Source organism: Colobus angolensis, unplaced genomic scaffold (assembly GCF_000951035.1).
Source record: "Colobus angolensis palliatus isolate OR3802 unplaced genomic scaffold, Cang.pa_1.0 Scaffold103, whole genome shotgun sequence".
In the NCBI taxonomy this organism is placed as follows: domain Eukaryota; kingdom Metazoa; phylum Chordata; class Mammalia; order Primates; family Cercopithecidae; genus Colobus; species Colobus angolensis.
In genome coordinates this window covers 1,131,631-1,147,739 of record NW_012111253.1, presented here as the reverse complement: position 1 = coordinate 1,147,739, position 16,109 = coordinate 1,131,631, and the positions used below count along the sequence as shown (strand labels likewise).

Genomic DNA, 16,109 nt, shown 5'->3' with positions numbered 1-16,109 from the left:
AGTTCGAGACCAGCCTGGCCAACTTGGTGAAACCCCATGTCTACTAAAAATATAAAAATTAGCTGGGCGTGGTGGTGTGCGCCTGTAATCCTAGCTAGGGAAGCTGAGGCAGGAGAATTGCTTGAACCTGGGAGGTGGGGATTGCAGTGAGCCGATTGCACCACTGCACTCCAGCCTGGGTGACAGAGCAAGACTCTATCTCTAAATAAATAAATAGCATATAAATTTGAGAGTAAGAAAACTGTGTGGCCGGGCGCGGTGGCTCAAGCCTGTAATCCCAGCACTTTGGGAGGCCGAGACGGGCGGATCACGAGGTCAGGAGATCGAGACCATCCTGGCTAACACGGTGAAACCCCGTCTCTACTAAAAATACAAAAACTAGCCGGGCGAGGTGGTGGGCGCCTGTAGTCCCAGCTACTCGGGAGGCTGAGGCAGGAGAATGGCGTAAACCCGGGAGGCGGAGCTTGCAGTGAGCTGAGATCCAGCCACTGCACTCCAGTCCGGGCGACAGAGCGAGACTCCGCCTCAAAAAAAAAAAAAAGAAAACTGAATTTAGCAAGACTGTAGGATACAAGATCAAGATATCAGAGTCAGTTGTGTTTCTGTATATTACCAATTATTATGACAAAAAATTTAAAGTATTACTGGTTCATTAAAAATTATGAAGTACTTAGGGATAAAGGTGTCAAAATATGTGTGAGACCATTACACTGAAAACTACAGAACTTTACTGAGAGAAACTTAAAAAGATCTAAATACATGCAGAAATGTCATGATGTTTATGGTTTAGATGACTCAAAAAATGTTAAGATGTGAACTCTCCCCAAATAGGTACCTCATTTCAAGAATGGTGATAAAGCTGTAGTGATCTGTAGGGTTCAGATTGCCCAGGGTGGGGTTTGGGGGTTTGGTAGGGAGGACTAACTGCAAAGGGTTACTAGGGAACTTTTTGGGATGTCTTGATTTTTGTGGTGGTTATATGGATTTTATTTGTCAAAACTCATCAAACCCTGCATTTAAAATGTGGGTGGATGTCTTATTCTATCTAAAGTAAACCCTCATAAAGTTGATTTTTAAAAGATGAATCCATGTTTCGCAAGTAGTTTTCCTGACAGAATCTTCTAGTTTTCAGGTGGGAATATTACGAATTTTTAAAAACCCTGTTTCACATAGCTCTTTGGAAGCATGACTAATACATAGTGGGCATTTTGTAGTTTTTAATATGTAGTTTAGTAAAATACAACACGATTTATACAAGCAAAATATTTTGAATGCTTATTTTTATATTAAGATTTTTGGAAACTGTACTCTGTTCTTTTGTATAGAAAAGAATTATTTAAATTTGTGTGTCCAATACATTTGAATTTCCTTTTTTCCTACTGGCTTTTAAATCATGGCCATACAATTGCTTATGATGGTATACATTCTTCATCTTCAGATTATCTATCAAATCTTTACATATAACCCTTTCCCAGTCACCTAAATGAGTCATTCTTAGATTTTGAGATTTCATATAATAATAATATGTTCAGTTAATTTGGGGCATTGTCTTAATTATGGCAAATAAGGACATCAAGTGCAAAAAATCGCTATCATTTACAATTACCGTTTTGATTGGAAAAAATAGAACATAATTTCCAAGCAAAACAGTCTTTCTTAAGAAACGCTAGACATATTATTGATCACAGTGTACTAGATGTTGTGCTGAGCATTTAAAATATATTGAAAACAAATTAAAATTTCAAAATATTCTTGTTATACCCGTTTTACAGGAGTAGAATCTGAAGCTTAGTAGTGTTAAGTAACTTGCTCAGAACAGGATATCTGATTTCATAGCTCCGCGCTCTTAACATAGCCCGGGTATTTTATAATATGGAACAATTAACAACCTAAAATGGTGATTTATAATTGCACATTTCTTGGTAAAAATTTGTCATCTTAGCTCTTTATTTGAAAGTGCAACATAAATGGGAGCTCAGGTAACTTGTTTGGTATTCACATTTTCTCAAACATAGAATACCTCTATTAAAGAAACAACTTTTTAAATGTTCTTTCATTCTTGTTGGAATATTCTGGGTAAACTGATAGGAGCCTCATGCCTTTAGAAAGTTTCTCTAGTCCTTTTCTCCCATCTGTAACTCCTTGTGCTGGTTGAGCAAGGCCACCTTGGTAGTGTTATTGTTTAGCTCTCTATGCCTGCAGGGAGGGTGCCAGACAGACATTCCCTGTTCCACTCTCACCCCCATCCAGTACTCTGATGTTTGTTGTTGTGCCAGTGTTATCATTTGTTACTGTTCACAGTCCATGTAAGCCTTTGTAAATTTACATTGTCAGTGTCAAGTTACTTACGGTTTTCTAGGAGTAGTAAGACACTTTGAAATTACCTTTACACTTTGGTTTGGGTATTTATGAGACTCAAATGAGGCAATGTAAGTGAAAAAGTTTGAAAGTTAGAAGTGAAATGACATTTTAGGTATTTGGTACCTGTTTAGGTTTTTGGAGCAGAATAATGACATGATACACGTTATGTTACGTTACGTTACTTACCTTACATTACGTTATTTTTGGGACAGGGTTTCAGGCTGGAGTGCAAGTGGTGCAGTCTTGGCTCACTGCAGCCTCCTCCTCCCGAGTTCAGGTAACTCTCCTGCCTCAGCCTCCCAAGTACCTGGATTACAGGCATACGCCAGCACATCCTGCTAATTTTTGTATTTTTTTTTTTTTAGAGATGGGGGTCTTGCCCTGTTGCCCAGGCTGGTCTCGAACTCCTGACTGCAGGTGATCAGTCCGCCTCAGCCTCCCAAAGTGCTGGGATTACAGGCGTGAATTACTGTGCCGGGCCTGATACACTATTTTAGTTAACATTGATATGATACTGGATTCCCAGAATATGGGAAGCAGGGAGAGTGAAATTAGAGGAAGGGAGAGCTGAAGTGGGGGCAAGATCAGGGTGAGGTTGGTGACTTTGAGAGTGGAAATGAAAGAATATAATCAGTAGTCATGTTGGAGGGAAAATCAGTATTTATCAGTGATTGATAAGGGAGACGAGCAGATAGAATCTCTTGCCTTCCACATTAATTAATCAATAAACATTTGTGTGCCAATTATTTTCCATAATCTGACATAGGCATTTGCTATATAAAGGTACATAGACCTGTATGGGCCTCTAGGTATTGTTAGTCTTTTAGGTCTGGGGAGGATGCTGCTTGCATTCATGAACATAGAGAATTTGGGAACAAGTGCTAGTTTGGGTATTAAGTCAACCTATCTAGTTGTAAACAAGTTGAGTTCTGTGCCACAGATAACAGATGGATATGAAATATGGCTATATTAATTTTTATTTGGTCCTTATGAAATTTGTTTAGGATCACAGACATTTGATTGTAGTTTCATTAGTGTTCAGAGAAATGATATTTTTAGGCATTTGGAAAGATTATATTTTTCTCCGAGTAGTGGCAAATAGGGTATTTAGTGATCAAACAACATTGCAATGAAACTTTTAGCTTTTAAGTAATTTGTTTTTAGTCTTTTGGTTCTGTTTCTGGAAGAAAAACCTTTCTGAATCTTCCTGCATAAACATAAGTGTTGCTTACAGGCTTGCCAATTCTAGTTATTCTCAGTATTGAAACAATAGGATATAAATACATTTAGCTTAATGAATTTTTTTACTTTACAGCAGTAATTCTCCAACTTTAGGGTAAATAGAATCTCCTGGAAGGCTTGTTGAAGCAGGTCACTGGGTTCCACTCCTGGAGCTTCTGCTTCAGTAGGTCTGGGTGGGTTTGGAAATTTGCATTTTCAGCAAGGTGGTACTTACGTTAAGAATTATTGTTATATAAGAAGGAGTAAGATTATCATAGGAAACTACAATTTAGCTTCTAAAAAATAAACAGTATTAACACCTAAGAAATAAATTTTATTTTAATAAATATACAGCTCAAATCCATATCTCCTTGGGATGTGATAAATACCAGATTTTTATCATAGTCTTTCCTGAAATTTTATTGTCCTAATTTATTTATTCAGCAATAGAATAAATTAGAAAAATGTCCTTAAAATACCTTGAAGACATCATAAATAGTGTTCTCTATTCATAAGAAAAAGTTGAGTATTTAGAGGTATTTGAAATAACATAATTCATTTACCCTTATACTTTTCCTTGAATTAAAAATGATACTTCAGTTTTAAAAAATTTAATACCCACTGTGAAAAACCAAAAGCACCCATTTATTAAAAGGTAGTTGGTTTTGTTTTCTACTCTCCTTTTCCACCTACCCCCATCAGCCCCATGTTTCCCTGAAGTTCAAAACCCAAAACTCATTTAGGATTAAATGCGACAATATGATTAAGGTAGTATGTCAACCCAAATTAGTTTCAGTAATTTAAAAAAGAATCTTATGTTTTTTAGCTAATGGGAATGACAGCAAGAAATTTAAACGAGATAGACCTCCCTGTTCGCCTTCCCGTGTTCTCCATCTTCGAAAAATTCCATGTGATGTCACCGAAGCAGAGATCATATCATTAGGTCTACCATTTGGCAAAGTAACTAATCTTTTGATGTTGAAAGGAAAAAGCCAGGTATGTAATATTTAAAGATTGACAAAGAGTGATTATCTCCAGATGTTAGTATTACTGATAATTTTTATTTTCTTGAGCTTCTCTATATTTTTAAAATTTCATATTATGAACATAAATTAGTTTTAAAAGTAGATTTTTTTGGGGGGGTGTGTAACAGGAAGCAACAAACCATAGTAACACGAGAAACAGGATTTCTCTTATCCATTGACTTATGTTTTTTCTTAAGACACAAATTTTTTATTTTCTTTTAGTTAATTTGTTTTTAATTTTATTTATATTTTGTATTACACAGTGGTTTATCAAATGTCCTGTGATTAGCAGAAAACGTTGATAGGATATAAATTATACCTCATTTGGCAAATTAAAGAACAGTTAAGTTTTCAAAAATCTAGATAAAAATGTATAGTATTGTCGGCCGGGCGCAGTGGCTCACGCCTGTAATCCCAGCACTTTGGGAGGCCAAGGTAGGCTAATCACCTGAGGTCAGGAGTTCGAGATCAGCCTGGGCAACACGGTGAAACCCTGTCTCTACTAAAAATACAAATTAGCTGGGCATGGTGGCACATGCCTATAATCCCAGCTACTTGGGAGGCTGAGGCAGGAGAATCGCTTGAACCTGGGAGGTGGAGGATGTGGTGAGCCAAGATCACGCCATTGCACTCCACCAGCCTGGGCAACAAGAGTAAATTTCCGTCTCACCAAAAAAAGAAAAAAAAGTATAGTATTGTCAAAAGACAAAATCACAACACATTTAAACGTGATTAGATTGGCTTCTATTTGTGATTCTAGAACCGAGCAACACCTCATTCTTTAAAATAGAATGAATGTTCCACTGGGCAAGACAGAATAGTTGGTTTTTATAAGGTGGGAACAAGGAAGTAACAATTGTTTAAAAAGTGAATTTGTTAACACCAGGTTATTACATTTTACTTTTCTTGTAAGGGTCAAAGCAGTAGGAACTTATTGTGCTGATTCAGGTAGGCCACTCTCTTTCTGATTGGTTGCTGCGAATTTCCTGTTTTCAGGAAAAACTGGTTTGTTTGGGGATTTACTTGCTTTACTTTGCATGAGTGACTCCATTTTAATTTGGACTGATCTGCTGGGGTGTAGTGCAGGAGGCTAGTCAAAATAATGTCCTCTCAAAAAGTCAGTTTATTTTAGGTATAGAATTAATATGTGTCTTCTTTCATAATTCAGAAGAGACTAAAGAGTTTTCATTTGAGGCCGGGCGTGGTGGCTCAAGTCTGTAATCCCAGCACTTTAGGAGGCCAAGATGGGCGGATCACAAGGTCAGGAGATCGAGACCATCCTGGCTAACATGGTGAAACCCCGTCTCTACTGAAAAATACAAAAAATGAGCCAGGCGAGGTGATGGGCGCCTGTAGTCCCAGCTACTCGGGATGCTGAGGCAGGAGAATGGCATAAACCCGGGAGGCGGAGCTTGCAGTGAGCTGAGATGCGGCCACTGCGCTCCAGCCTGGGCGACAGCGAGACTTCGTCTCAAAAAAAAAAAAAGAGTTTTCATTTGAGAAGGTGACAGGTTCTTCTTAAGATGAGTAAGGAAACTTGTTTCTGTGGTGACCATGACAAAAAATACAATACTTGCCATGTGGATTTTAATAATTTTATGTCCTCTTGTTCCAACTCAGACCCCACTGGGATGAATTCTTTAGTTTTTTCCAAGTTTTTGGCTGTCCTAAAAATCTTTTATACTGTTTATTACTGTAAAGAAGAGGACAACAAATCTAGGCCCTAGGTATTTTGTAGTACATTGTGATGTATTACTATGTTTCATCTGCTTTTGATAAATAATAAGTTTAAGAAACACATTTTAAATACATTTATAAATAGCAAACATTGGGCATGAAAGAGGTTGGATGATGATGTCTAACTGAGTTCCCTATATTTAGTAAATCACTTATTTAATATCCTCTTTAATTCACATGAGTTACTAAGATCTGGAGAAGTTAAGTGTAACATGCCTTAATATTTGGCCCTTGTTGTATTTCCACATTTGTCTTAAATCCTTTGGAGACAGTGCATCCCTGCCAGTTAGATCTTTATTTTAACACAATTGCTACTATTGAGAATAGTATGGTTTGCAGGATTTGAACGGAGACCACATGGCCATGTCTAATGGCTAATTGCCTGTGAAACACTGAGCAGGCAACATCATAATTTTCTTTGTCTCTGCTACTGATTCTGGGTTTATTTTTATCGGTAAGCTAACCGTAAGTGTTACGTTAATTGCTTGTGTTTTGATCACAAATCCTGTTTAAAAAATATCTTTTTAGTAAATACACTTGAGCAGGAGATTCTGATTTGAGTCACTAGAACCACTCGTGAGTGATAACTTTTCTCAGGGCATTTGGAGGGTGAAGTATTGGGGGCCAAATGGGGATTATTTTTACCAGCCTTCCTCTGGGTAGTGACTTTTGGCTCTCTCTCCACTCTGTACTATTAAAATTGGACTTTTTGACTAGATACTTAAATAAAATGTAAATAATTACTGGACTGCATGTGGAAAAAAATTATTTTAGCATATGAAATTTTAGATCCTATATACTGTAAGAAAGAAAATCCTGTGACAAGAATCACATATTTCAAGTATATTGTTTAGCTTTTCCTTTATGTGGCTAATGTTAGAAATTGAGTATGTTCTTAACATTTAGAAAGAAGTTTGCAGAAATATGCCCATACAATGAATATTATTGTTTACAAATTGTTGAAAGATGAAGCTGTTTTTCCTACCTTGACCATTTTTATCCTATTGTCTTAGAAAAATTAGAAAAAATATATTACTGACACAAGTGGATAATGGCTTCAAATTACATCACGGACATTTTTACCTTTTAAATAGTATAAATGACTTGAAGTCAATTTTGCTCTTCTAAGATAGTGGAATTTTTATTTGCTTGGGGAGTTTTGTTTGTTTATTGTGGGTTGATTGATTTGTGATGTTTCATCCACTGTCACATGGCTAACATCACTGTTTCATAGAACATTGGTAGTTCATTTGGAGCATTTCATTGGTTCAGTTGTTACATTTGGTTGGTACAGTTATACACCATGTTTAACATCTGTCCGGTTAATACTGCTTTTCTAGACTTTATGTGGAAACATTTGACAAGTAAGGTAACTATAAACAAAGAAATAGTTTGATGTAGAGCTATTTGCCATTTCCTGTGTTCAGTAATTTTGGTGTTAACAAATTCATATTTTATAAATTGTAAATGTTTTATACATAAGTTGAAATGGTTGATATGTGCTTGCTAATTAAATGCTCTTGTGCCTGGGGATGGTGGCACTTGCCTCAAGGATTGCTTGAGTCTGGCATTCTGGACTGTAGTGTACTAAGTCGATTTGGTATCCACACTAAGTTTGGCATCAGTGTGGTCCAGGCTGCCCAAGGAGGGGTGAACCGGCCCAGACCAGAACCAGAGCAGGTCAAAACTCTGTGCTGATGAGTAGTGGGATTGTGTCTGTGAATAGGCGAGGCAACATATCAAGACCCCTATCTGTTAAAAAAAAAAATGGATGGATGGATGGATGAATGAATAAATAAATATGTTCTTTTGTAGTAAAAAAAAGAATTGGATTGTCTAACTAGAAATTTTGTTGATTTGTATCAGGAGTGGTTCCTGCATTTTAAATTTTTTGAGATGTTCTTACCAGTAGTTTTGAGGACTCAGAATGGTTGGTTAGTGTCTATAGTTTATCTTTCTAACTAATCATTAAAATAGGGTGACAAAGGCTGGGCACAGTGGTTCCCACTTGTAATCCCACCACTTTGGGAGGCTGAGGCAGGAGGATTACTTGAGCTCAGGAGTTCAAGACCAGCCTGGGCAGTATGGTGAGACTTCGTCGCTACAAAAATTGTAAAAAATTAGCCAAGTGTGGTGGCACCCACCTGTAGTCCCACCTATTTGGGAGGCTGAGATGGAAGGATTGCTTGAGTCCAGGAAGTGGAGGTTGCAGTGAGCTGAGATTGTGCCACTGCACCCCAGTGTAGTGAGACTCTGTCTCTAAATAAATAAATAAATAAAATAAAAAGAGTGAGATGGGGACAAAATCTACCACCTTAAAGCTTTGTAAGTATCTTATTCCTGTAAGAGGAAACTATGTATACTATAAAATACAAACGTCGAGGGGCTTTTGCCAGCTAACCTTTTCCCGAGTCATTCTTGAGATATCTGTTGTTAGTACAATGACTACAGATATCAAGTCACTTGAATGACTTAAATCAATATAGACTCAGTGAGTGTAGGAAGTTCTCAGATTTCCATAATTTGAATAATTGATCTTTTGTCCCTTATTTTTTTTTTTAAATATTCTGTATTTGGAAGATTATAAACTATTTTCTGTTTTTGAGACGGAGTCTCGCTCTGTTGCCCAGGCTGGAGTACACTGGAGTTCACTGGTGTGATCTTGACCTCACTGCAACCTCTGCCTCCCAGGTTCAAGTGATTCTCCTGCCTCAGCCTCTCGAGAAGCTAGGATTACAGGCACCTGCCACCACACCTGGCTAATTTTTTGTGTGTGTTTTTAGTAGAGACGGGGTGACACAACTTTGGCCAGGCTGGTCTTGAACTCCTAACCTCAAGTGATCTGCCCATCACGGTCTCCCAAAGCGTTGGGATCATAGGCGTGAGCCACTACACCTGGCCTTATTTTGTGATAAAGGTTTAATATCCCTAATCTGAAAATGAGGTGCTCAAAAATCTGAAACTTTTTGAGCACCATAACAATCAAAGGAAATACTCACTGGAGCATTTTGGATTCCAGAATTTTGAATTAGGGATGCTCAGCTAGTAAGTATCTAAGGCAAATATTAAATATTTCAAAATCTGAAATCCAAAACACTTCTGTTCCTAAGCATTTTGGATAAGGGATACTTAGCCTTTGCCTCAGAATTAAATATGACATATATGTGCATGTCTATGTTTTATTGAATGCCTCAGTACTTAAAAAGGAACTTGAAGCCAGGCGCGGTGGCTCATGCCTCTAATCCCAGCACTTTGGGAGGCCGAGGTGGGTGGATCACTTGAGGTCAGGAGTTCAAGACCAGCCTGGCCAACATGGTGAAACCCCGTCTCTACTGAAAATACAAAAATTAGCCGGGTGTGGTGGCATGCACCTGTGATCCCAGCTACTCGGGAGGCTGAGGCCAGAGAATTGCTTGAACCCAGGAGGTGGAGGTTGCAGTGAGCCGAGATCGCACCACTGCACTCCAGCCTGGGCAACACAGCAAGACTCCTACTCAAAAACAAACAAAAACAAAAAAAGGAACCTAAGCCCTGGGAACACTAAAGCCATATGAGTCTATGAGTTGGGGGCAGCTGGTGGTAGTGGTGATGGGTAATATGGTAAGGAGATCACTGAAACATTTTCTTCACAATGCTTTTGGAGGATTGAGGGATAGAGAGAGGGTGTGGAATGGGGAGAATTCTTGGTACCTTAAGATAATGCTGTCTGTCAATGCTGCACGCATGATTTCCCATCATTTTAGACTGGAATTTCAGATGCCTTTTTAAGGAATGCTTAAGAATCATGATTCTTATGTTGGGAAACCTTTAAAAAATTAAAAATGCTTCATACATTTATTGAAAAAAATTCAAAAGCATAGAATTATTTAAAGTAAAACTTCATATTCCCCAAACAGCACTGTTTTCTGGCCAAAGTTAAGTGTGATTCCATACATACAAGTAAACGTGACATGAAGATGTAGATACCATGTTTATATATGTGTGCACGTGTGTGTAATATATATAAATGTAAAACGCAGGAAATACCTTTACATATTTATATGTAACCTTTTTTCAAAATGTAACATGGGTGTTAATTGGAAGCATTTGAAACATTGAGTACGAAGAATTTGATGACACATGTAATCCCAGCACTCTGGGAGGCCGACTCCGGTGAATCGCTTCAGGTCAGGAGTTCTAGACCAGCCTGCATGATGACCCCCCATCTCTACTATAAACACAAAAATTAGCTGGGGGCATGGTATCGTGTGCTTGTTAATCCCAGCCACTCGTGAGGCTGAGGCAAGAGAATCATTTGAACCCAGGAGGCGGAGGTTACAGTGAGCCGAGATATGCCACTGCACTCCAGCCTGGGCGACAGTGAGACTGTGTCTCAAAAAAAAAAAAAAAAAAGATTTAGAATTGGAAAATTGCCACTTAATTAACTGGTTTTATAGGGTTCTTGATTTTTTCTCGTTTCTTCTTAGAAATACTTAAAAAGGCAAATCTAAAGTGTGCACCATCATATGAGTAAAAGGTGAAAGATTTATACCATCTGAAGAAAAACCAGAGTATTGATCCCCATTTTACAAGGATGCTTTTCAGAGGCTGAGTTTAATAGTTTTATTGTGAAAAATCCCATACAGTCCAACTAACAGGAACTAAAAATGATCTCAATTAAAAAATCATCTCATGTTAGAGCTGCAAAAAGGCTTAAAGATCCTGTTAGGCAGTGCTTCATGTTTTAGATGAGGAAACTAAGGCCCAGAGGTGTTAATGAGTAAGGTGTCATAGCCAGGCATAGATTTTAATCAGGTTCCCTTTCTACCATATCATGCTGGTTCTCGTTTCTTGCTATCACATATGTTGGTGAAGTATGAGATAATAAAACTCTTACTGAAAAAAAGTGAATGCTCTATTAATTTGATTCATAAATGGCTGTTTTTAAAAAGGGTAAAAGGAGAACATACCATTTTGTCCCATTCCTGTTTAAGACTGGGTATTATTAGAGCAGTGTTTCTCAATGTTTTTTCCTCTGTTTTTTCTTTCTTTTCCCCTAAAGACGGTTTTTAGCCTTTTTATCCCTTAATTGCTGGCATTAAATTTAGTATCTGTTTATGTATTATAGCCTTTTAGCCTCATTTTTTTTTTTTTTTTTTTTTTTTGAGGCAGAGTTTCACTCAGTCGCAATGGCGTGATCTCAGCTCACTGCACCTCTGCCTCCTGGCCTCAAGCGATTCTCCCGCCTTAGCCTCCCGAGTAGCTGGGATTACAGGCACCTGACAATCATTCCCGGCTAATTTTTGTAGTTTTAGTAGAGACAGGGTTTCACTGTTTTGGCCGGGCTGGCCTTGAACTCCTGACCTCAGGTGATCCACCCGCCTCAGACTCCCAAAGTGCTGGGATTCTAGGCCTGAGCCACCGTGCCCAGCCTTAGCCTTACTGTTTTTAATGATAAACTTAAATCACAGCCCCTGAAAGCATCCGTTTACAGTGGTGACATACACATTTATTTTCATCTTTTTAATTATTTCTAGATTTTAAAAGAAACAGAAATAAAAGGAGAACCAAAAACTACATAAAATCCCTTAATCAACTGGCAGTTAAATCCTTTTTTTTTTTTTCTGAGATAGTGTCTTACTCTGTTGCCCACGGTGCAGTGCAGTCATACAGACGTGGATCACTGCACCCTCAACCTCCCAGGCTCAAGCAATCCTCCTACTCAGCCCCTCCCTCATTCCCCAACCCCAAGTAGCTGGGACCACAGCCATGTGCCACTATGCGTAGCTAATTAAAAAAATTTTTTTTTGTAGAGATGGATTCTGCCTATGTTGCCCAGGCTGGTGTTGAACTCCTAGGCTCAAGCACTCCTCCCACCTTGTCTTCCCAAAGTAGCTGGAATTACAGTTATGAACCACCATGCCTGGCTTCTCAGAGTTCTTCAGTGAACCCAACTTTTTAGATGTTTCTAATTGACATCCATGATATTTTGAAGCAAAGTTTTCTTTTTTTCTCCCCTTGGGGGTAGTGTCATTTTATTTGAGAATGCATGGTTTTAGAGCAAGCTAGAATAGCAAAATATCTCTTAACTATCTTTCAAAAAGATGAGCTTTCACTTTACCTTCTTGTGTTTATTGCAGGCTTTCTTAGAAATGGCTTCTGAGGAAGCTGCTGTTACTATGGTGAATTATTACACTCCTATTACTCCTCACCTTCGAAGCCAGCCTGTTTATATTCAATATTCCAATCACAGAGAACTTAAGACTGACAATCTACCTAATCAAGCTGTAAGTATTAAAGGTGTTTTTAAAAATAGATATGGGAACACATGGTATGATAACTTACATACTTTACAGATGAAGAAAAATTATGTGCCTTTATTTATTTTAGGATACTTTACTAGTCATAATTGTATATGTAAATTCTTCCCCCAATTCTTAATAAGAAAGCAGTGCCATTTAGAAATATATTAGAAGTTTATTTTTTCTCTTGAAACTGTTTTCACAATAAAAAAAGGAGAAAAAATATTTATTGTTACATACATCTTTTTTTTTTTTTTTTAAGGCAAGATTTCAGTTTATTTTCAAATATAAGCTTACCACTTCCCTGCATTTAATTGTGATGCTAGTGTTCTGGCAATATTACCATATGTTACATACATCTTAAAATCTCAGATCTGAAAGGAACTTAATGACTCATTTCAATTGTCTTTTTACAGAGTCTAACAAAGGCATTGAGAAACTGAGTGATATTAAGTAACAGAACTTAAGACCTTAAGAGTTTTTTAGAATTGTTTATTAAATGATTTTTGACTCCTGAAGATGAGTGTGAAATGTAGCATAGCAACATTTCTTACCCATTTTTCTGTTGATGTAGCACACGTTGAGTCTTTTGTGTCTTTCCATGTTGATTTTTAAGTGGTTAAAAATAGTTTAATTATTTGAAGTTATTTAAGGACAGAAAATGTTTATCCACAAAGCAAATACATTTTAAGAAAGTGGGTTTTGGCTGGGCGCGGTTTGGGAGGCTGAGGCAGGTGGATCATGAGGTCAGGAGATTGAGACCATCCTGGCTAACACAGTGAAACCCTGTCTGTACCAAAAATACAAAAAAAATTAGCCGGGTGTGGTGGCGGATGCCAGTAGTCCCAGCTACTCAGGAGGCTGAGGCAGAGAAATGATGTGAACCCGGGAGGCAGAGCTTGTGGTGAGCCAAGACTGTGCCACTGTGTTCCAGCCTGGGTGGCAGAATGAGACTCCGTCTCAAAAAAAAAAAAGCAAAAACAAAAAGAAGAAACTGGGTTTTTTTTAAAGTTATGATTTTAAGGGCATATTTGGCCTCTGTATTCTTGCTCTAGGCAAAGAACTCCTCCAACTCTCTGATTTTGTGTTGAAAGGCAGCATAATGTAAGCTGGTGAGATTCAGTTAGTTTTCCACATTGTTTGAAACAGCGACATTTACTGCACGTAATCCTTAACTTATTTTAGGCAATGTTAATGGCATAAAATAAACTATATAAGCTTACAATAAATACAATATTAGATGAATGGGATTGACTTTTTAAAATAAAAAATTGTCATTACAAGTTGTACATAGGATACATGCTTATGGTACACCAATCAAGAAAAGTAAAAGAGAAAAGAACTAAAACCAATCCAGTTACCCAGAGATAACTAATGACTAGTGGTAATATTCGATGTGTATGCAGGTGTCTGTGTATCTCATTTTACACAAAATGTTTTGTAATCTTTTTTTGTGTAATGTTATGGACATGAGTTTATTACAACAAATATAGCATTACCTCATTAGCTTTTAATGACTATAATACTCTCTTGTATAGGAGAATTATAATTTGTCCAATTTCTTTTTGATACACACTGAAGTTGTTTCCAATGTATATTCCAGTACAGCATATTCCAATCCATACAATGTATATTGCCATATAATACAATGTATATTCCAATGTATATGTATGAAATCTGCTGGGACAAAGCATGTACATATTTTAAATTTTGGTTTATGTTGCATGATTGCTTTCTGTAGAGATTATGTGCTTAGAGTGCCACCAATATAATGGATGAGCAGATGGCTTTCCAGTGTTCGTTAATAGATAGATGAGTAATTATATCCTATTTTTTACTTTTATTTGATAATTTGTAAAATACTTATACTGATTTTTGTTAGTGCCACTTTCCCCGTTTTTTATTATAGTAAAATATACATGACATAAAATTTACCATTTCAGACATTTTTAAATGTACAGGTTAATGGCATTAAGTACATTTACATTGTTGTATAGTCACCACCACTCTTACTCTCTAGATGCCATTTCTCATCACCTCAAACTGAAACACTCTATCCATTATACAGTAACTCCCTATTCCTCCCTCCTCCCACCTCTGGCAACTACCATTCTACCTTCAGTCTCTATGGATTTTTAAATATATAGTCAAGTCTCTTAGGATGTCATAATACAATCTTTTCTGACTTCAGTACCATGCTCAGAAAGACCTAGTAGTACACCAAGATTAAAAAAAAAAAATCTACGTATGTTTTCTTCTAATACTTTTATATTGTGGTTCTTACTTCTATTAGGAATTTTTTGGATGTAGGAATGAGGGTAAGGCTTCAGTCTTTTTTTTACTCCAAGAGACCAGTTTCTCCTGCATTATTTTTGAATAACTTATTATCTATAATGTGAAACTTGTCCTTTGTCATATATTAGTTTTCTATACACACCCTATGCCTGCTGATCATATGTACACACACGTGCACTCTTGTGTGACATGCTTATATGTTCTGCTTACATGTCTTGTTCTACCCTCATGTGTGTGCTGCTCACATGCTATACATTCCATGTTTAACCTTTACTACCTTTTGAATTGTAAAAGCTTGGATTCCATTTCTGCGTCTGTGCCCTAAGACTTAATTTTTTTTTTTTTTTTTGGGGGGGGAGACAGAATTTTGCTCTTTGTCCAGGATGGAGTGAAGTGGCGCCATCTCAGCTCACTGTGACCTCTGCTCCCCACCCCCCTCCCGCCGGTTCAAGCGATTCTCCTGCCTTAGCCTCACAAGTAGCTGGGATTATAGGTGCCCGCTACCACGCCCAGCTAATTTTTGTAGTTTTAGTAGAGACAGGGTTTCACTATGGTGGCCAGGCTGGTCTGGAACTCCTGACATCAGGTGATCCACCCGCCTCTGCCTCCCAAAGAGCTAGGATTACAGGTGTGAGCTACTGCGCCTGACTCCTAAGGCTTAATATATTGCAGGGCAAGACCTTATTTCTTACTCTCTTTTCAGAAATTAACTGATTAATGTATCTTGCCTATTTCTTCAGATAAATTTTGGAATTATTTTGGTAACTCCTGTCCTCCAAGAAACACACTTGGAATTGGGTCGATGTTGTAAATTAATTTGAGATAATTAATTTTGCACATTAATTATATTACTGTGATTCTTTTAAGGAGGAAGTTATATTTTGTTTATTTTCTTGTCTTTCAGTTGACTTTTTAAATTTCCTTCATGTAAATCCTGCCGTTTTCTCATTAGTGTGATTCTTAAGTATGTTGCTATAAATCTTGAAGGGAAAAAACAATTTAATAAATCTTAAAGGTTGGATTATTCCAAAGAGAAACAGTGAGAAATCCCAGTTGCTTGGCAACCAAAGCTAGCCTAAATGACCTAGTTTATTCTGAGATAGACTTCATTTCTTCCCAATACTTTTTCCATCTTGTTGCTTTTATATAACTTTTATGCATTGATGTTTGATAAAATACTTTTTTTTTT

The 16,109-nt window shown here is 37.3% G+C and overlaps 1 protein-coding gene across 5 annotated transcripts in view; it reads left to right on the top strand.

Moving 5' to 3' along the window:
- The window catches only part of PTBP3 (polypyrimidine tract binding protein 3), a 117,411-nt gene that overhangs the window by 53,996 nt on the left and 47,306 nt on the right, over window positions 1-16,109 (top strand). For 3 of the 5 annotated variants that reach the window (XM_011941790.1, XM_011941795.1, XM_011941782.1), the window contains 2 exons: window positions 4,409-4,578; window positions 12,464-12,610. In XM_011941790.1, coding sequence (XP_011797180.1) covers window positions 4,409-4,578; window positions 12,464-12,610 — 317 coding nt within the window. Of the gene's footprint in view, window positions 1-2,798; window positions 2,821-4,408; window positions 4,579-12,463; window positions 12,611-16,109 lie in introns of those variants that run through there. The other 2 variants (XM_011941807.1, XM_011941802.1) reach the window with 2 other exon arrangements.